Source organism: Mus pahari, chromosome 2 (genome assembly GCF_900095145.1).
Source record: "Mus pahari chromosome 2, PAHARI_EIJ_v1.1, whole genome shotgun sequence".
Taxonomy (NCBI): domain Eukaryota; kingdom Metazoa; phylum Chordata; class Mammalia; order Rodentia; family Muridae; genus Mus; species Mus pahari.
Genome location: NC_034591.1, coordinates 65,245,879 through 65,268,232, shown reverse-complemented (window position 1 = coordinate 65,268,232; position 22,354 = coordinate 65,245,879). Strand labels below are relative to the sequence as shown.

The following is a 22,354-nucleotide window of genomic DNA, read 5'->3' as shown; positions in this document are numbered from 1 at the left end:
TATACACACATACACACACACACACAAACATACACATTCACAGACATTTAACTATAGGCTATTTCTAAGCACATAAGCCTAGCTTAACTGTCAGGCTCTATGACTGACAATGTAAGTGACTTGAGACTTAACTTTTCTGAGCTTTAATTACAAAAACAAGACCATAATTGTAATTTTAACTATTTCATGGTCTTCTGAGTCATTAGAAGACTTATGTATTATGTTTTTAAAATGTTCTAACATTTTGTCCTTAAAATCTATCTATCTATCTACTACCTACCTATCAGTAAAGTATAAAATATAAAATTCCTTATCATATATTTCCCAGTATGTCAGTTGTTTTCTTTCCAACTATTAATTTTAACCTTTATTTTATATGTAATCTAACTTTCTTTTATTGAGGAACATGCTAAGATTACAAAACCACAAAACTATAAACAATACACAATAGTTTATATGTCAAATGTGGCAGTATATACCACACATGGGAAGGAGTGTATCTTTTAGAATTAAGAACAGTATACAGGGGAACATATGTAGCCAGAGTTCAGAGGCCTTTATGAGTACTACCACTTGGTGGGTGTGCCCTGCAGGATGCCCTCTCTCTAAAGGGAGAGGGTACTACTCTACACATACACAATACACTCTGAGGCCTGGTTGCTTGACATAGTCCAGGTGAAGGGGTTGCAGATAAAATCAGCTATTAGAGTAGATCAAGTGGATAACTGTACTGTTCAAAGATGACCTGACTAGGTATGTTCTAGTGGAGGGTCTGCAGATCAAAGTTCCTGCTGGGCTCCAAGCAATCCATGACCAATGACCATGAAGAAAATAGAACCATGGGCCTTAAAATCATGAAGAACCAACTCTCCTAGAAATTTGAAAGAATTTCTAAGAAAATTCTAAACCTCAGAGGAAATGAGAACTCTAGTGGACTCCTGGCTCTGCAGTCTGCTTGGGGTGTGCACAGTGTACCCAGCTCATCTCTGTCAATGACAGAGAATAGTCATTCAGAGGTGGCACAATTGTGAGCAGCTGAGGAAGTAAGTACCATGGGAAAGAAGAAGGGTGTGGGGTTTGAGGTGAGGTGACATACACAGGTACATGACACTTGTCACTAGGACACAAGTCTGTTACCCCAGTGATCCGTCACCCCCTGCCCACATTTTGTACCATGGAAATATGTGAGAAGCACATAAAGATAAAGAAAATAATATTACCCAGTACCAGAGCTTAGGAATATGAGCAGGAAGCTCTCTATAAATATTAGATTAAAAAGACATGAACAGCTTTTACCATTATAGAGCATAATAGAAAATGATCAGCTAAATTCCAGGGCTTTATAAAGCACAAATTATGTAAACAAGCTTAATGTTTTTTTGATAAAACTACAAAGCCATTGGTATAAAGAATACAAGAGGTGTTTTTGTTTGTTTGTTTGTTTTGTTTTCAGTTTTTTTTAATTTGGAATTTTAAACTCATGTACATAGAGTAGTTGTGCAAAGTCATGTACCAGATCATAGATGCTTTTTACTCAAAATTTTTGGGGGGTTGGGGAGATGGTTCAGTGAGTGAAAGCCTGGTGTAACCCTGACAACCTGCCTTCAAATCTCTAGAAAAGCTGGACCCAACAGCATAGTCACCTGTATTCCCAGTAGGCCTCTCTAGATGCTTGTAAGTCAGGCAAACTGGTTAATCCAACGGCCAAGAGACACTGCCTCAAAGAAGATTATTTACAACATGAATTTGAATAAAATCCCAAGGAAAACAAAGCAGCAAGTTCTTTTGCAAGGGATTTATTAAAAACATCACTTCTTCCTGGCAGCTCTGCAGCACTTGAAAGGTTCTGTCATTAAGGACCCTCTCTAATTTGTAAGGGGTATAGCTCAATAAATGGCATCTTCAGTGTATCAATGCGGGATCTTCAAATCACCCATACCTCTAGATAAGCCTTACTTTTAGAGTCCTAACAGTTATTATTTGCCACACTTCTACTACAGCACCATATCCAGCATGTACTCCACAGTGATTCAAAATCTCTCTAGAGTTCTCCATACTTAAGCCATCCTCTGGAATCTCAACTATCACTTCGCTCTCTGCAGGGATACCCCATTGTTGCCCGAGTGCTGTCAGATACTTTCCTTTCATTGTTTCCTAATGTGTGTCTGTGTGCGTATCTGCACTTAGGAGCATACACTTACGTGCTATACAGCCAGACTCATTTGCTATGTGTCCCTGTCTATCCCTCTACCTATCAGGCTGACTCTCAGGCTCACTAACCAACTAGGAGTTTAGTTCTTGGGACACTGATTTGTGGGTCTCTTTTCTTTCCTTACCTTTTTAGTACCTTATCTCCTTTTATTCATTTAGGTTTCTGTAGCAGGAACAATTTCTCAAGTCATGAAGTGATATATCTAGATTTTTATAGGCTATCTCAGCCTGCCATAGCTCCCTTGTCACAACTTTTCTTCAATAGGAAGAGTTCAAGCCAGCCTTCATGGTATTATGCTTGATGATGGCTATTCCAGATAGAACACTGTATTTCCAGAATTGTTGATAAGTGACAAAGAGCTAAATGATCTTTTTGGAGTCATTTGGCATGCTCAAAAACTGTAAGACAAGATTCTTCAAGGGTTCTTGGACACACTGATGCCCATAACTATCTTGGAATGGAGAAAACTATCCTGAGTGCATTAAGTTGTATTGTTCTTACTGCTCAGACTGTGCCAGGATTTATGGGTTGCATCCTTATGATTCTATCAAGGAGATATGGGTAAGATAGAATTTGCAGCTTTGATGCACATTGTGCTTCAATGCACAGAAAAGCGTCTTTCTCCAGATTAAACCAGCACTTCATTTTATGCATGCAGGCTGTAAGTATCATGCTTTTGTTTTTGAAGTTTCCCTTTCTAAATGCAGATGGAAACCATCTGAAGTGACATCTTGGCCAGAAAGTCTTTGGTTAATACTTAAACTCATTGGGCTATTAACTTATTAGATAAATCAGGATCAAGAAACATAAAGTTCTCATAAACTGCACTCATTTCCTAGTAAGATTAAAATAAAGTTCAGCAAGAGAAGATCAGAGGACACTTGACATGTTTTTTTTTTTTTTTAAAAGATTTATTTATTTATTATATGTAAGTACGCTGTAGCTGTCTTCAGACACTCCAGAAGAGGGAGTCAGATCTTGTTACGGATGGTTATGAGCCACCATGTGGTTGCTGGGACTTGAACTCTGGACCTTCGAAAGAGCAGTCGGGTGCTCTTACCCACTGAGCCATCTCACCAGCCCGACACTTGACATGTTAACCACCAAAACAATTAGCTAAAGTTCTCTGTGAGGTAATCTCTCCCTGGTGCACACCAGAGCTCATCGGGGAGGAAGAAACTTAGGGGAGACTGGATATCTTTACAGTCTTCTATACATGGCTTCTACCCTGAAGTCATGTCCAGCCCTTGCCATTCTCCATTTCATTCTGCATCATTCCTGGCTTTGCAATACTGCAGTAAGTTCTCTACTGAGTTCTCCTTGCCCGTGGTGGTGTTTAAAGTTTTGAGTTTTAGTCACAGAATCCTATTTCCACTTGAGACTTAGTGAAACCTTTAGAGATGGAGACAATACACTCGTTTGGAAATAAAACACTCAGAAACCCATTAATGATTCTGAAACATAGTTCTAGAATTATTGGCTTCAAACAGATTTCAATAGAATCATTTTAGAATAATATGAGCAAATTACTTAGCTCTTGTAACTTCAAGAAGTATGAGTATCTTATCTAATTGTTTTCTCATTTACCCGATATGCTGAGACTTACCTGTGGATTCTACTACTTTATTTGTACAATAATAATAGTTGTAGGCAGTTAGTAGTCCACTTGGTAATAAAACATATGAAAACTTAGTGAATTTAACTAAGTTAGTTTAGGTGCCCATGACTACATAGCTGGTGACTAATGAAACTCAAACCCAGTTATTGGCATGAAGAACTGATGATAGCTAGCAGGATGCTAGGGAATTTTCATGCATCCATCACCATACCATTATGAAGACCATTCCATTGCCATCATCATTCAGCCTCCTACATCTCAGTTCACATCAAATGCTAGTCATCTCCTGGAACTAGTAATAGTGATGGCTCAAAGCCCTATCTGGATTTTTCTACTGAAATATGCTGACAATCTGTTAGAAATTTCACTCCAACCTTAGAGAGTTGTGCATCATATACACGGCTTTGGGAGTTTGCAAGAACCCACAATCTCATTTCACTGGCCTGAAATTTAATATGAAATTGAAGAAAAACCAGAATCTCTTCCTAAATAAATTTCATGGAAGCTTTGTGTAATCTTTGCAATTGCCAGAAAGGGATTTGAGTACACAGAAGACACCCTTCTATGGAAAACAGGGGAAAATCAGGAGTGGCTGGTAAGCCGTCCCCAAATATAATCAGGCAGAGACGGGGCATTGATACCACTTTTATCCAGCCTAGGACACCAAGGGCGGTAACTTCATATGCCACTTCTTTTGCGAACTTCAACTATGCAATTTTACTTTCCTGGTTTTCTTTTACATACTGATTTTTTTTTTCTTAAAAGTATTAACTATTCATACATTTGCTCAAAGTAAAACTATTTTAAAAATATTTACTTATGCGGGTGTTTGCCTGCAAATATGCGTGTATATATATATCATGTGTGCCTGGTACCTATGGGGGTCAAAGAGGGCATCATATCCCTAGGTCCTGGAGTTACAGATGGTTGTAAACTTCCTTGAGAGTGCTGGGAACTGAACCCAGGTCCTTTGCGAGTGCAGCAATTGGTTTTAAATACTGAGCTGTTTCTCAGGTTCCAAGTTCTAAACTTTTAAGAAATTACGATGTCTGGGTTCTTTCCAGCTTCTGGCTATTATAAATAACGCTGCTGTGAACATAGTGGAGCATGTATCCTTATGTTCTTCAACAGAGGAATCGATACAGAAAATGTGGTACATTTATACAATGGAGTACTACTCAGCTATTAAAAACAATGAATTTATGAAATTCTTAGGCAAATGGATGGATCTGGAGGATATCATCCTGAGTGAGGTAACCCANTNACAAAAGAACNCACNTGATATGNACTCACTGATAAGTGGATATTAGCCCAGAAANTTNGAATACCCAAGATACAATTTGTAAAACACATGAAAATCAAGAAGAAGGAAGACCAAAGTGTGGATACTTTGTTCCTTCTTAGAATTGGGAACAAAACACCCATGAAAGGAGTTACAGAGACAAAGTTCGAAGCTGAGATGGAAGGAAGGACCATCCAGAGACTACCCCACCCAGGGATCCATCCCATAAATAACCACCAAACCCAGACAGTATTGCATATGCCAGCAAGACTTTGCTGACAGGACCCTGATATAGCTATCTCTTGTGAGACTATGCCAGTGCCTGGCAAATACAGAAGTAGATGCTCACAGTCATCTATTGGATGGAACACAGGGCCCCCAATGAAGGAGCTAGAGAAAGTACCCAAGGAGCTACAGGGGGTCTGCAACCCTATAGGAGGAACAACAACATGAACTAACCAATTCCCCCCCAGAGCTTGTGTCTCTAGTTTCATATGTAGAAGAGGATGTCCTAGTAGGCCATCATTGGGTTGAGAGGCCCTTGGTCTTGTGAAGATTATATGCCCCAGTACAGGGGAATGCCAGTGCCAGGAAGTGGGAGTGGGTGGGTTGGGGAGCAGTGTGGGGGGAGGATATAGGGGGCTTTGGAGATAGCATTTGAAATGTAAATGAAGAAAATAATCAAAAAAGAAATTACAGTATCATAGGTTTTCATGGTATACATTTCAGCATTTTTACTTAATAAGCCCAACAATATTTAATTTCTTAGATGTGATGAGAATACAGCACCAGAACAACCAACAGCTCAGGGAACTATTATTTTCAACATGCAGAGAAGCCATCCTCATGAAACATAAATGTGACATAGTTACCTGTCATGTTGCAATAAACCTTCAGAGGCCCCAGTGGTCCACTGCCATCAGGATCTATCCAGTAGTAATTTGATGTCTGGCCAAGGTGTTTGTATGCTTCACAGGAGGGCTCGTAGATGGCTGGAATGAAATATTCCACATGAGCACAACACAAAACAAATGTCTCCCCAGCTCAGAGCCCTAGTTCACATGCCCAGCACTGGCTGGCTGCTGTGTAAACATGTCTTCCTGTTAGAGTGAACATTCATTTTTCTCTAAACTTAAATTCATGACTTAGTGGTTTCTCTATAAGCATTTCTGACCCCCAAATCTACTTATCTGACTCTACACTTGGGGACAGGATTGACCCAATCTGTAACTTGTTAATAACACATGTAACATATGTTTCTATTGGGGCTCATGACCTTTTAATTCATACTCATTAGTAGCCATCATAATATTAATATAAGTTCCTTTACTTTGAAAGATTGCAAATAATTGAACTATCAAGTAAGATAAAGGAGATCTTTCTCTCAAGTTTGGTACACTAATATAAATTTTGCATAAATTGTAGGTAATTTATAATCTTCTTGTGGTTCAGGCAGAAGGAACACTGGTTTCCTGATTCAGTTTGTTACAGGTGCTTTAATTGCATCAAATTGAGTTTGTATAAAAAGCTTGCATTTGCATAATTGAATTATAGACTCTTTTTCATTGTTTTTTTTTTTTCCTTTTCTTTCCATGTCTGTGACATACCTTCTTTTTCTGCACCTGTTTTTAGAAGTATAAAATGGACATTTATATATTGTCTTGGTTGTGTGACTCTCAAAAAAGCTATTAAGAGAAGTTTTTTTTTTTTCTTTTCCCCAGCAGGTTTAAACTAGCATTCATGTGGAACATGAATAAAATTCGCACAGGACAAGGAACTTAGCACAGTTCCTGGTGAAAATTTGTTGTCTGGCGCATCCCCTGTACAAACTTAGAAAGTGTTGTTGCCCAGTACTCCTGAGTCCTGCTGTGGGTTAAATTAGGAAATAGGGAGCCTGAGTCTGAGGTATCCTAGGTTTTATCCTCTATCAAACTTCCCTGTCCTTCTTCATGGCTTCCTCTAACCAAAGATAATAGACAGTTTTTAAATTTCATTATACCAATGAATTTCTTTCATTATAGCCATGTTACCACATTCTGTCAAATGATTCTATAATTCTTTGGTTGATTGTGCTTTCATTTTTGTCCCTTCCTTTTGCAAAGAGTTAACACAAAGAGTTTTTGTGATGCTTCACATGGTAACACCTGACTATGCAAATATGGCTGGATACAGTCCAGATTCAAGACCTTTGAAGCAGGATTTGTTTGTTGATTAGGAGGTATTGCTTATGCTTCAAGTGATGTTGGAAAAGGATGTGGCTAGAAAAGGAAGCAGAACCCATTAATCGTTGCCCCAGGATAACCATTAATAGGTCCACTTTCAATCTCTTAAGTGTCTACACAATAAACAACATATTTTCTCCAATTGTGGATGTCATGCCAAGTGAAACGCTGTAATAAAAGGCTGGAGAAAATGTTTCTAAATGTTCAGCAGGAGGATGCTATAATTAGATGTAGGCTTCAAAATGAAAACTCCATGTAGTAAATGGTAGGTTGTAGGGGAATCTCAGACTGTTGCTGCTATTGGCTAGTTGAAAGATGATTGGCAGTTGATCTAAAGCAATGTAGCCAATGATAATGTTGGCAAGACTAGATGCAGCTGTTCTAAAGTCAAGGTGACATAGAGGCCGACACAGTAGAAGAGAGTAGGAATAAATGCAGGTGAAGAGTGATCTGAAATCACAATCTGCGCAAACAAACTATGTGCCTTACTAATGATAGCATCTCGCAAGGTTAAAATTGTAAAATCCTTGTTTTTTTTTTTAAATTTGCACATGTATATAAGGAATTATCATATTTATATTCCATTTATTACAACCAACTCCCTCTTGTTTTCCCTGAGACTCCTTTTCCAAATTCATATTTTTTTTTTTTGGTGGGGGTGGGAAGATTAATAGGAAAGAGAAAGTCACATAGGAAATAACAACAAGAAGCCCAGCCTGGCTTCTTCTTTTTTTTTTTTTTTTTAAATTCGGATCATGTTTTTTTAATTTTTATTTTTTTAATTTAAGTTTTTCTCTTTTTATTAGATATTCTATTTATTTACATTTCAAATGTTATCCCCTTTCCTAGTTTCCTCTCCAAAAATCCCCTATACCCCTCCCCCTGCTCCCCAACCCATCCACTCCCAATTCATGGCCCTAGCATTCCCCTATACTGGGGCATAGAACCTTCACAAGACAAAGCGCCTCTCCTCCCATTGATGGCCGACTAGGCCAGCCTCTGCTACATATGCAGCTAGAGACAGGAGTCCCACCATGTGTTTTCTTTGATTGGTAGTTTAATCCCAGGGAGCTCTGGGGTACTGGTTAGTTCATATTGTTGGTCCTCCTATAGGGCTGCAAACCCCTTCAACTCCTTGGGTACTTTCTCTAGCTCCTTCATTGGGGGTGCCTGGAAAATACAGAAGTGGATGCTCACAGACATCCATTGGATGGAGCACAGGGTCCCCAATTTCTTTCTTAACCTACTAAATCCAGTTAGAGTTATCCAACTATAGTGGGTGTTGAGACATCTACTGGAGTACGGAAAACCCACCAGTAGCCACATCCTCATTAAGGAATGGCTCTCCCTGCACCAGAAATTATCTATGCCAATAGCTCTCCAGTAAAGAGTGGAGCCTACTCCAATGAAGCAGCTAGAGAAAGTACCCAAGGAGCTAAAGGGGTCTGCAACGCTATAGGAGAAACAACAATATGAACTAACCAGTACCCCCCAGAGCTTGTGTCTCTAGTTGTATATGTAGCAGAGGATGGCCTAGTTGGCCATCAATAGGAGGAGAGGCCCCTGGTTTTGCTAAGATCATATGCCCCAGTACAGGGGAATGCCAGTGCCAGGAAGCAGGAGTGGGTGGGTTTGGGAGCAGGGTAGGGGGAGAGTATAAGGGACTTTGGGGATAGCATTTGAAATGTAAATGAAGAAAATATATAATAACAAAAAAGAGTGGGGCCTAGAGATCTTCTACTCCAGCTAGGATGGGAATTTTGTCTTGTGCAGGTATTATGCAGGGAACCATATCTCATGTGTAATTATGACTGTGCTTGCTGCTTGCTCTCTCTATTCCCACTTGACAGATGAAATGTGACTTCTCAGCTTCCTTTTCCTTTCACCATACCTTTTGGATTATTATAAGCATATAGCTCTCTAGTTGCACAAATACTTTCTTAAGTTGTTTTTGGTCATGGAATTTTATCACATCAATAACAAGTGACTAATACAGGGTGCTGGAGAGAGTTGGGTGTAGGGAGTGGGTGATGGTTTTGGTCAAGGTAGCACCATGCATGCATTCAATTTAAAAAACAAAAAGAAAAAGAAAAAGTGTGTGGTGCTTTCCTTGGTTGAAGAACAAATGAGTCATGCTGGAGATAAATGGAGTTTTCCTCCTCACTTTCTAGCTTTTATAATATGGACGTTTCTATGTAGAGAGTAGGGTCTCAAAAGCCAGCTGTAGTCATTACCAACTTTGGACCTTGTATGCTGCAATACCTAGTTTCCACACCAGGTGAGTCTACTGGTGCAGCAGTTGCACATTTGTTATGAGAATAAACAACTTCTTTTTTATATAATCTGAGACCTACTCTGAAAGATACAGTCCCATATTATAGATTAGCCTAGATAATGGCTAGGGAGCCCATATGCTTTAGGAGTGATTCTACTAGTTTTGTTTTGCTAAATGGGTACAGTGTCAAACCACCTAACAATCTTGCTTATAACCATAGACTAATCTTAAGTCAGCCTTGATCAAAGAACTTTCTCTTTGCAATGAATGGTTATTAATGGAGAAACCATAGCTGTTTAAGATGCTGGGAGTAAGTAACATAAAAGGTGTTCCTTATCAGTATTCAGTTTTAAACAGGACACCTGCATCAGTCCCTCCGAGGCTCAGGAAATCCTGAAGAAGTAACAGAATGAATGGACAACCCAATGCAAGAATATAAGAAAACAGAGATGAGGGCCCTAACACTGTTTGTATAGACATGGTGTGGCCTCGGCACTAATAAACTCATAGCAGCTACAGATGCCTTCATTGAGCTTTCTAAAGAAAAAGCACATAAGTATTCAGACTCAGATGTAGGAGGGACTGATGACAAAGGCTGGGGGAGGGATGACATCTTTGTCTTCAAGGATGTTGTAACTGGTGAGTTACGCATGCACCAGCGCAAAGCTCCATGTCCCTGTCTGGGCAGACAACCCTAGTTAAACACAGTGGTTCACAGAGCAAATATACACAATGACAACAACAACAACAACAACAAAACACTACAAAGTGTTGTAAGGACTAGGTGGGAGGATGAAGTCTCCATGGTAGTGAAGACAGTTGTAAGTAGAAGAGTGAGTACTGCTAGAATGCTTCAAATACATATCTGAAATCAGCAAAGAATAAATTAGATTTTAAACACTATATGGTGTGTTTTACTAATGTATGTGATATTGTGTCACAAACCATCTTCTATAAATATGGAAATGGTTCTGATTATAATAGGTCTTTCTCAGTATGAGCAATGCACCAATGTCAAACCTAGACTTTGATCCAACAGACTTGTTGGGCAACTTCCTGTGGCTCATGCAAAGCTTTTCTATGGTTAATTTTACATACAGACTCCGTAAGTGCTACATAATGTCTTAATCTAGACTCTCAACTGAGGAAGAAATAGTAAAGAGCATGGATCTGAACACACACACACACACACACACACACACACACACACACACACACACACACACTATGGAAATGATCAGTTAACCTCATTTAGCCATGCCTGCAGAAGATATGATATACTGGTCTTATAAGGACTGGAAGACATAATCCCCATCTACCACCTAACATGGTGCCTGAGGCATGCCAAGCTTTTAGTGGGTAGCCCCACAAACACTGGTTATATTATTAACCTATGGATTACTTCCTAGCCATCACTCAAATTCTTCCTTCTTAAGGAAAGTCTCCCCAGTGAACATGTGCATTTTGTAATAACCCAGAGCACTGTTTATCTCATTGCTGTAATACCTACTTGGCAGTTGGTTCAGAAACTACTCAACTTCTTCCCTGAAAATGCCTTTTTATGAAAATACCTTTCCTAAAGTGCTATGATTGGAAAGTGCTGTTTTCTTTATTCCATATATTGTAGCATAATAATGAAAAAGATAGAACTGAACTATCAGTAGATAACTGTATTTACTCCTTCCTCTATTTTTATTTTGATGGGGCAGTATTAGGTGGCTAATCAGAAGTGTATGAATATTTAAGCATCAGTACATGGTAAAATGTGAAAAAAAACTTCTTATCATATTTCTATGTAAGGACACAGGCATTTGAACCAGGACTTTAAACCTTTGCTCAATCAATTTACTAGGAATAAATGTTGAAGCCTTTGGTTTTGTAGGAAATTCTCCTAACAAAGAAGCCTTTCTGGTTTTGTTTTTTTTTTTTTTTTTTTTTTTTTGTTTCCCAGTCTAGTAATTAACCTAAAACAGGTTACTCTTGACTCATGGATGCACACTGAAGCCAAATCCTTTTCAAACTCTTGCATGAGTGAGAACCATGGAGAGTTGATTGCAATGGGACTCTGACCTCACTGTAAGGAGCTTAACTAGGCAGAGAATTTGAAGCTGTAAGAGGCTGCAAAGTGAGTTAGCACTGCAGGTCTTCAGACTGCATTCTGAGAAGCCTAGATCTAATCTTAAGACAATCAAAACTCAGGCAATAAGGTCTGATTTTTCATTTGTATTTGAATGCAGAAAACATAGGTCATTGACAAGTAATATAATAAAATTTAAATACAATGAGGGTAGAATAGCACCTTACTTTCCTCTAGGTAATAAAGAGGCATGAAACACAAAGCTATAAATAAAAAATATCATTTCAAATATATACTTGTATGACTATACTGAAAAAATCTTTGGACGAAAATATTGTGGCTGCTTTTGAGCAACAAGATTAAAGGATAATTTTTAAAAACTTTTTTGCATTTTCCAAATCTTTTGTAATACATATTTGTAAATTTATGTGGATTTGTGTATGGAGGAAGGCCTATCTGTGTTCATGTGTGGAACATGTGCCCTTGCATGTGCATGAAAGGCCCGATGTTGACATTGAATGTCTTCTTCTATCATTTCCTACCTTATCAATCTATCTGTCTGTCTGTCTATCTGTCTATCTAAAAGCCAGAGGCTCACTGAAATGGGAGTTTGACGGTTCAGATAGATTTGTAAACTACAAGGATCCTCCTGTCTTCACATCCTAGCACGGGAATTATAGGCATGGAAAACTATCACATTAGCTTTTATGTGGGTTGGGGTCTGAATTCAAGCTTTCATGCTTGTGTAGCAGGCATATCAGTAACAGAGCTGTCTCTCCAGGTCCTGAGCATCTGCCTTTTTTTTTTTCATTAAAAATACACTTTCAAAATGTGCATCTGGATTCACAATACCGAAATAAAATGGCCAACAGCTGTGATGTTGTAAATTTTTCATTAATTTTATAATCTCAATAAGTAATTAAGACATTTTCATTCAAACCTTTCTGTCATTTTCTGCTGGAAACTCTCCTCAATTGTCAGTTTTCCCACGTGTAATATAAAAGTAATAATACCTCCTTAATTTTTAGGGGGTGTGTGAAATGAAATCAGACCCTCTGTAAACTAAAGAGCACGAGGCAGAGTTGAATTCTGCCAAGAATAAGCAACTAAGAGCATTTAGGTGGCAAAGTCTCAGCCTGGGAGCGCTGTGCCAGGTCCAGTCCCAGGTGGGTTGTATGATTTTTGCCAATAAAACTGCAGGAGGCAACAGAGCATGCAGCTAAAGGAAGCAGCCACTGCAAGGAAAGCAGCAGCAGAGGTATTATCAATAATCGATGCTGCAAGTAGACTGCTGGGGAACAGGAAGGTAATGGGGCTGATGGCAAAACAAATAGACTCATCAAGCCTATCGATCTATCGGGGAAGTAATTTTTCTTTGTTGCAACTCCGAGTGCCAGATGAAAGGTCTCATATTATTCCACATATTCATAAATAAATCTCAGTTGTTCAGAAATACAACTGTTAAGCACATCAGATAGAATTTTATACTATAGGAGAAACCTGAGAGAGACAAGTCCTAAATATTGTTTGTATTTTCATAGGACAATGGATGCATTCTGTCACACCATATTGCATGCAGTGGACAATGATGGAGAGATTGTGTATTAGTTTCCAATGGCTTATATAACAGATGGCCACTTACTGACTTAATGGTACACTAATTTATTATCTTAAGTGCTGGGGATAATAGTACAGCTAATAATAATGATGTGTCCCTGGTTACAAGTTTGCAGTGGGGTTCTTTGGGCTACATTCAAGATGATGGCAGGATTTCTTCTTTGTATTGATATTCAGGGTGGGTGGGGATCTGTTTCCTTGCTCTTTCAAGGTTGCAGGGGCAGGGAACATTCTTGGTGTGCTATTTCTATGATGATTAACACTAATTGTCATCTTAACAAGATACAGAATACCCTTGGAGACAGCCTCAGGCATATGGATGAGGAATTGTCCAGGATATTTTAGCCTCTGGGTCTGCCTCCATAGGTTTATATGTTTAACATTGTCTAGATTAGGTTAACTAAAGTAGTCAGACTCCTTTCAATTGCAGGTGATAACCATCCCATACCTTGGATGCAAGGAGCTGAGTACAGACATTCATCCATCTATTTTCTGACTGTCCTCACAATGTGACCAGCTGCCTCAAGCTTTGGTTATCATGATGAACTGCCACCTCTAAATGTGAACTAAAGCAAATAGTTTCTGATTTACATTCACTTCGTGTAGGGTATTTGTCACAAATATAGGTCAAGTAACTCCCACAGTCCCTTTCCCCATCTTCTTGGCCATCCTCTCCTGGTAGAATTGTCTTCATGCTGTCTTGTGCCAATTCTCCTTTTTATTGCTTCATCTCTTTTTCTAAGTCTTTTAAGGACTCACTAGATAACATAAGCCCTACTCAGATAATCAAGAATGGGCTTGAGAAAGACCATCACAAAGAAAGCCTCTTTGCTATATGAGGTAATTTAGTCATAGGTTCCACAGGCTAAAACATGGGCATCTTGTAGGAGATCGGCATTATTCTTTGAACCACTATTGGTTTCAGGATGAAACCCCACAGGTTTATGTGTTCAAATAATTGATCACCAGCTGATAGTCTTGTTTGGGGATGTAATAGAACCTTTTGGAGGTAGGAATGACGGGATGAAGTGGGTTACTGGAGAATGAGCCTTAGGATTTCCACTCTGGCCCTTGAAGCAGTCAGATTTCTCCTGCTTCACGTGCCTCCCATAGCCACACGCTGCTTCTCTTGCCTTTTCTTCCTCTCTACTATGATGGATTGATACTCTCTCAAAACTTCAATCACAATAAACACTCCTTTATTAAGTTTTGTTTTTCTTGTAATGTGTTTGGTCTCAGCAATCAAACAAGAAATTAGCACAACAATATAATATGATGATGATATTTAAAGAGAAACATTTACTGAGCAACCGAATTATTCTCAGAGAAAGAAAATGCCACCAAAATATTAAACAGAACAATAAGGAGAAATAGATGAACAAAGTTCAAGGCTTGTTTTGAACTTTAAGAGTAAAGAAAGATGTGCAGCAGCCATAGAGTGGTCACGTATTTACTGTATACATACACAGTGCTGTAGGAATCTGGTTCAAAGGTCCAAAGAAGAGTGGTTTACTTTAAAGGTACAAAAACTTTTCATATTAGACATGAATACACACAAAGTTGATCACATGGGACACTTGGGAGTGGGTGACATCAGTGTACCTTGGTCTCTGCAATTCTCCTTTTGCTAATCCATTCCAATCAGTAAGAACTATCTGCTCTTAATCTTATTTTCAAAACTAAGGTCCTCTAATTAGAAAAAATACATTTATCACTCAAATTTGGAGAGAGAAACCAAGTTTCACTGAGCCTAATTATTCCTTTGAAGGTAACTATTGAGGTTTGTGCACAGCCAAGATGGAAATCAAGAACAGCAGCAATGACCTTGAGACCTATAACCATGCAAACTCTCTAATTCTAGGACCATGCAATTATTTTTAATTAGCACAATGTGAGCTTCACAATAGCTAAGTCCCCATTAACACTTCAATATTAACCTCATATGTTCTCTGTCTCTTTGGATTTTGTTTTTAAGCCTTGAATGATGCTGAGTAAACTATGATTTCCCCCAGGAGCTATCTTCTCATTATTGGCAAACAGTTTAAGATGATGGTAGAGAGTGTGGGCTCACACACATACATTCTTCATGCTACTATTTCATATGATCTTTCCGTAAATAAAATTTCCATATGAGTCACTATTCATGTTAGCCCTGTAATGAATCGCTTCCCTCAACCATGTCTCAGAGGGAGTGTATAATTTAGAGGACAGTAAAATAGAATGATAATTTTTTGAGTTTTCTATTAGAAAAACGATAGCTTATAATTTTCTTACTTAATAAGTCCTTCAGAGATTGTTTTTGAAATCAAAGCAAAATCTACTTTAGTTATTTCAGTTATTCTCTTTTCTGTACTTTTTATCTGACTTTGGCCTTTTTTTGTTTGTTTGTTTTTGTTTTTTTGTTTTTTGGATCTGCCATAAGTTCCCCATCATTTACAGTAGCCCCAATGTAATGTTTTACAGAAAGCAACAATCCATACTTCTAGGATAGTGATTGTGAGACAGAACTCTGTCACTGTGGCTACCACCTTTCTTAGTGACATTAATATCCAGTTTTGTTATTTGTCTAGCTTCATCCCATTAAATACTGACTTGTCTTCAATTTAATGACCAAACCTGATTAAGTCTATTATTTGATTCACTGTTAGAGTTAGAATACAGAAGACTTACAAGTGTGAGGAAAACCTACAAAACCCAATGATAACATGACAAACTCATGCTTTTTTTTTTATTACCACAAGAAAACTCAGACACTGCTCATCATTTCCAAAGGTATTACAAAGATTGCCCATACTGTCGCCATGTTCCACATACTTAATCTCCCATTCCCATCTCTTGTTCTCTCACCCCCTCACTCCCATTGTTGCCAGGTCCCTATGGTGAGGCTAAGAATGAACTCAAAATATGTCAGCATTTTTATTTACTTCCTTCCCTGTAAGTTTGTACTAAATAGGTCCTCCCCAATTGTTTTATCTAAGTGATTTACCCCCCCCAAAAAAAAACTATTAATGTGGTACTCATTTATTGTACTAGAAAGAGAACAGCTAAACTGACATAGATTCTAGATAATATATGGGCTAGACATGTTGGTAAGAAGAGTGTAAGATTTGCTAAATGTTTTAAACATATATAAATAAAACACTCAGAAACTTCAGATGAAGGATCTGATGACTTGATATAGGACAGACAGAAAAGTAAAGGCTTTTATGTGTGAAATTACTATGTACTAACTCATAAATGATGAGCAACAGTTTATCTCAAGCAGTCTCAGACATGGTAAGCATCACCACTGTCTTATGCATCAGGGATGCTGGCCATGAACACTGCCTCATGTACTTCCATGGAAAGAATCAGGTAGAAAGAGAATCTTTTGTGCACTGTGTGGAAGCTTCACCTGTTGATATAAAAGTCTATGGCAAATGAGCTGAGGCAGGAATAGATGGTGAGACATCCTGCAGAAAGAGAGAGAGGGAAGATGTTGGGATAGAGTCAGATATGAGGAGATTCACCCAGGAATGTTGATAGAGATAGATAGACTTAAGAAATTGAAAGAGAGAGGTAACCAACCACATGGTAGCATATATTAGAATAAATGGGTTAACTGAGTTATGAGTTAGTCAGGGAATAAGAAGAGGCTTATGGCCACAGCGTTGATTCGTAATCAGTTAAGTCTCCAAGTTGTTGTTTTGGGGAACAAAGAAGCTGTGTAGAAAAACACGAGGTTACAGATGGTTCCAACTACTTTAGCTATCACCACTATCACACTTTCAAGCACATCACAGACATCTATCCATGGCTTTTACTAAGTCCTCATCCTCTGTGATTTTGAGAACCATCAGTCACTGTTGGTCACCACTCCTCACTGAAACTTATCTTCATTGCCTGTGCCTTCTTACTTGATTTCCTCTTTCCCATGAATGCCTTTTCCTGTGTCTTATGCTTCTACTTTCCTTCATGGGAGAGAGGAAGGGGTAGTCTTTGAAGGATTCTCCTCAAGATCTCTTTATCATCTGCTCAGAACAATTAGTTACTTTCTGTGTGGAAAGTACATTGCTTATAAACAGCACAAGTATTATTTAGTCCAATGTCACTGAGGAGGAAGGCAATTTAATTGGCCTTGTTGGAGAATGGTATAGAGTGAGGCCTGAGAAAATGATTTTTGAGGAAACAACAGATTTTTAAGAATTTATCTGTATATATCTTCACTTGTGTTGAAGAAAGAAAATGGGACAGGGAAATGACTCAAGTAGTCTTTAAAATGCAGTTGATTACATTTAAAATTAACAGAAATGCATTTAATTTCATTTAAAAGGAAAACCTATTTCTGATTAGAAACTGCTAATTTCGAATGCTAATTTTAGTCATTCTGAATTAAGTTGTATGGATAATTCAAATAATAAAAATTATAACAATATTTGAATTCTAATTAATGGCTTTAAAGTATTCTACTATAATGTATCCAGTTTAATGAATGATGTGACACAATTAATTTAAATATCAAAAAACCCTTCTGAATTCAGTGGAAAAAAATAAATAATTAAAATCTGTGAACATTGGAACAAGCTGTTTCCCACAGTAGAGAGGGCTGCATCTAAACTGCTATGTAATGCAAACTCAAACAAAAAGAGAAAACAAATGCCCCTCTCCTCCAATGATGGCTATAAAAAGAAGTAACACCGTGGAAGAGCCACACTAAGAGTCAGAATTTCTATTCTGTGCCCTTGTTCTATAGTTTCCTCGGTCTGTAGCTCAGGGTCATTTGACAGTTTTTCTTGTATAATCTCTTGATTAAGGAGTAGGTGTTTCAGTGTAGTATATTCAAGTTTCCCATTGGCTGAGTACCCAAGATTTAGTAGTTCATACAGTGTTTCAACTGGCCATACTTAAAGAATCTTTTATTTGTTTCTATTGTGCCTTATCTATTACCTAGCCTTCAGTATAATGATTAAGTTATAATTCATCTACCTTAAACTTATCTTATGCATGCTCTCATGGCCTCTGTGAGTTCATATGTGTAATTGAAATGTTATGATCTAAAATATTGCTTTCTTGTAGTTAACTATGAATGGTAGGGGTGGGAGAGTTAGTTTCTTTAAAGGTAGATCATAACACTCTGGTAGATGGTCAGCCTCCCAAGATTGTATAGGCAGCACTGACTGTGCTGGTTCAGTTTTAAAGTACAATGCCAATGCAAGGTTGAGTGTGAATGGGATGGGAGTGAGGTGTATCCAGGAAGAATTGGGGGAGAAAGCTGAACATAATCAAATTATAGTACATGAAATTCTTAAAGAATTAATAGAATATGTACAAAAAGATATGGCTGGTGACTTTAGAATTTTTTCAGAAAGTTAAACAAGGTTTTAATACAAGTGATCCAGTTAGTAGAGAATATTTACCAATGGATTAAAATTCAGACATTTGGAAGAAAGGCAACTTTGTCTTGCTCACAGATTAATAATCCCTTCATTTGGCCCTTATTTCAAGCACCTGATGTTATTATGACTATCTTTCTTAGATTTCAGAAGAGATGTTCAGTGCATTCATGACCATGGTAACCACTCATATTACCATGGAACTCAAGTGTATGTGTCACCTGAATTTGAAACAATGGCTTTGACCTAGTCTTGTTAGGCTTTAGTGGCAGAAAGAAAGAAAGAAAGAAAGAAAGAAAGAAAGAAAGAAAGAAAGAAAGAAAGAAAGAAAAAAGAAAGGAAGAGAAAGGAGTGAAGGAAGAAATAGAGAGAGAGAAAAGAATTTCTATATTGGGAAAGGTAATTGCTGTAGATCATGATTAGAAAAAAAAATTTAGGAGTAGGAAAGCATATCCAGTGTCCAGGAGAATAAGTGTAATAGACATTTATGCTTCTCTATTTGCTGTTAATTGTAAAGGGAAATTGGACCATCCATGGGTTGTCAACCACACAATAATCAGGGACCTAAATCACGTGTAGGGGAAGTGAAACACTGTAGACTCAACCAGTTGAAACACTGACTGGGAATAAATTTGTGGAAAGTTGGGTCATATCAACTCTTGCTTTAGATTCAGCTGCCATATTGGACAGTGTCTTTTACCTTACAAATACTTAGTGTGGGTGAACTGCTCCAGAGTTCTCTTATGATCCAAACTATGTTCTTTTCGTCACAGTATATACCATTTATTGTTCTGTTGTTAGAGCAAATTCATCCTTGGATTGGACACTTATTCTCACAGAAATAACACTTGCCATGTTCTCCTTGCTTTTGTTTCAAGGGTTCCGTAAAACTAGATATAGGGTTCTCCCCAGCAACCCAACCAGCCTCTTGCACATGGACAGCAGAAATGAAACAAAGTCAATGCTTTTGAAACTACTGTGTGATATATGAGTGTGACTCTTGGACAAAGTGATCGTAGTGATTTATGATTCTCCTCAAATTTCTCATGGGGCTGAGTACCACTCCACCCCTTGTGGACATGTTCTGCTTCATAATGCACCTTTGTATGGGATATTTCTTTTCTAATTAATTTTCTCTGATGATTATGCTTCTAAATGATGAGACTAATATTCTAAGAGATTTATTAATCCGGCTGGCCAGCATGAGGGGGAAGCCTGTCCCCCAACAGTAGGCCATCATTTTCAAGAACAATGCTTCTCTACAGCACCTATGGTTACTGTCTCACCCACTTTTTCAGTGTTATTTAGCTATGACCAATGCAAAAGTGACCTGAGCAAGGTCTTTGTTTAAAAAAAAAAAAGAGCAACATGAAAAGGAGGAGAAAATATGAAAAGAACCTCTACTTAAAAAGATGAAGTATATGACAGGTTAGGAAGCAATCTTAAATGATAAATTAGAGTTAAGATAATTAGACTATTGTAGTGTTTGGCAGTAGTCATTGTGCTGGGGAGTTATAATTAGGCATCACTGCTGTGCTAAGGCAGTTTTGGAAATTAAGGGATCAGCAGAATTGCATGCTATAGTCATCTTCTCACTGTTAGAATATCAGAGCCCAAGTGCACCTGAGCTACTGGCTATTGTAGAAAGGCTTCTTCAAGAGATGGCGTGCTGCTTGGTCATAGGCATTCCCGTTACCAGAGCCAAGGTTCTGTCACCATGCTTGAGTTTTCTATTACCCAATTGGCAGCCGGATGATTTCAGCTAAGTCTCTGCTCACTAAATGAAATAACATGTTTAAGATACCTAACGGCCTTCTATTGCTTCCCCTTCAATGAACAGAGAAAGGCCAAATCCATTTCAATCATTAAGCATAATATAAGAAGAGAAGAAAATATTCTTTTAAACTGTTCTATGCATTCCAAGAGCAAATAGAACTATATTGAGTGTAACCAGAGCTTTTGAATAATTCATTCTCTGCTCAGCTTACCTTACTGGATACAATTGAAAATTGGCCATATTGATTTCTTGCCCAATAAATAGTAAGACCTCATTTATCTGACGTCATTTGGGGATGAAATGATTGTAGTACTGTAGAGTTTCAGAGCTGGAAAAGACCTTGGAGATTATTTAATCTAGCTCCCTCATTGTAAATAATTATAATAATTACAACAACAACAACAGCTGTGTGAGGCTCCCCGTGTTTCATATTCCATTCTCACTGTTTTGCAAGCACTGTGCCATCTGGTTTTCAGAGTAATCCTATGAGGTAGACACTTCTCTTTCCATTTTACATTGAAAGAAAATGAGGCCTGGGGAGAGGAAAATACCAGAAGGCGGCATCACCTCAAAGACACACAACAGCCTTGTATTTGAGCTCAAAGACCTGTTCTTGCAACTGCATTGTTCTGAGTCACAGATGTCCTTTGTCTCACTCCTTCAAAGTCACTTACTTCCTAAGCATCCATGACCAAACCAGAGATCAATTTCCTGTTCTTGTACACCCCCAACTTTATATACTTGTTTGTATAAGCAGATCTGTCGCATAAATGCACAGTGTTCCTTTCTGTAACCAGTAAAATTTATATTTTATTTATGCTTTTTAGTGAGAAATCACACTGGAAATCATATATTGCATTGTTCTGCCTTCTTAATTATACTACATTAAATAAAATTGTCATTTGTTGTTGACCCAGGATTCACACTCACCTACATCAATTATTGGATTATGCTTCAAAACATCGTACTATCTCTAGAGGATCCCAGAAAACTGATCCATTAACTTGCATTTCCCCTTTATACATGCTAAATTCTTGATGTGTTATCATTTGGGATGTCACACAGCTACTGTGCAATTGCTAACAACATGTATTTTTGTCCAAATACATAGAAATATAAATACTTATTTGTATGTCTGAAGGGCTTGTAATGCTACAGGCAGGCTTTTCAAAATTGAATGTTTTAATCTTTTGGAAAGAGCTATAGAGCATAGAGTTGGTATCTATAGATTTGGTCTGACAAAGTAGAAGTGGCCAAAGAGAATAATACTGTCTAAGGAGAAGAGGTTAGGTGTAAACAGATTCAAGAGTCAGAGTATGATGTTCAGAGGATTACCTTAGTATAATTCAGAGAGAGAGAAAGATAGGGAAAGAGATACAGATGGAGGGCTAAGGGAGGCATGGAGACAGGGAGGGAGGGGGAGAGAGAAAGAGAGAGAGAGAGTTCAGGTTTTAAAATAGGCAATTATTGAGCAAATACCATCAGAAACAACCAGAGATCAAATTTTCAAATAATTAGCCATCTTGAGCTTTTAAAAACTTAAGGACTTCAATTTATCTGCCAGAATCACTGGGAGGGATTTAAAGAAGCAGTGTATGAGGAAATTCTGTCCAAAGCTGTTTGACTGGTATAAGGTTGGCTTTGAGAGGGCAGTAGACCCAGAGACAACAGAAGGGCACTGTATGATTCTGAAACACAAGTCTAGGCAGGAATGACCATCTTCACTCCTTTTTTCTTTTTTAAATTATTTTATTAGATATTTTCTTCATTTACATTTCAAATGCTATTCCCAATTTCCCCTTACATCCTCTCCCCCGCCCTGCTCCCCTACTCACTCACTCATACTTCTTGGCCCTGGCATTCCCCTGTATGGAGCATATAAAGTTTGCAAGACCAAGGGGC

At 38.1% G+C, this 22,354-nt stretch overlaps 1 protein-coding gene across 1 annotated transcript in view; it reads right to left on the bottom strand.

Moving 5' to 3' along the window:
- The window catches only part of Cntnap2 (contactin associated protein like 2), a 2,102,194-nt gene that overhangs the window by 805,027 nt on the left and 1,274,813 nt on the right, over positions 1-22,354 (bottom strand). The window contains exon 12 of the mRNA XM_029535530.1: positions 5,985-6,104. Coding sequence (XP_029391390.1) covers positions 5,985-6,104 — 120 coding nt within the window. The remainder of the gene's footprint in view (positions 1-5,984; positions 6,105-22,354) is intronic.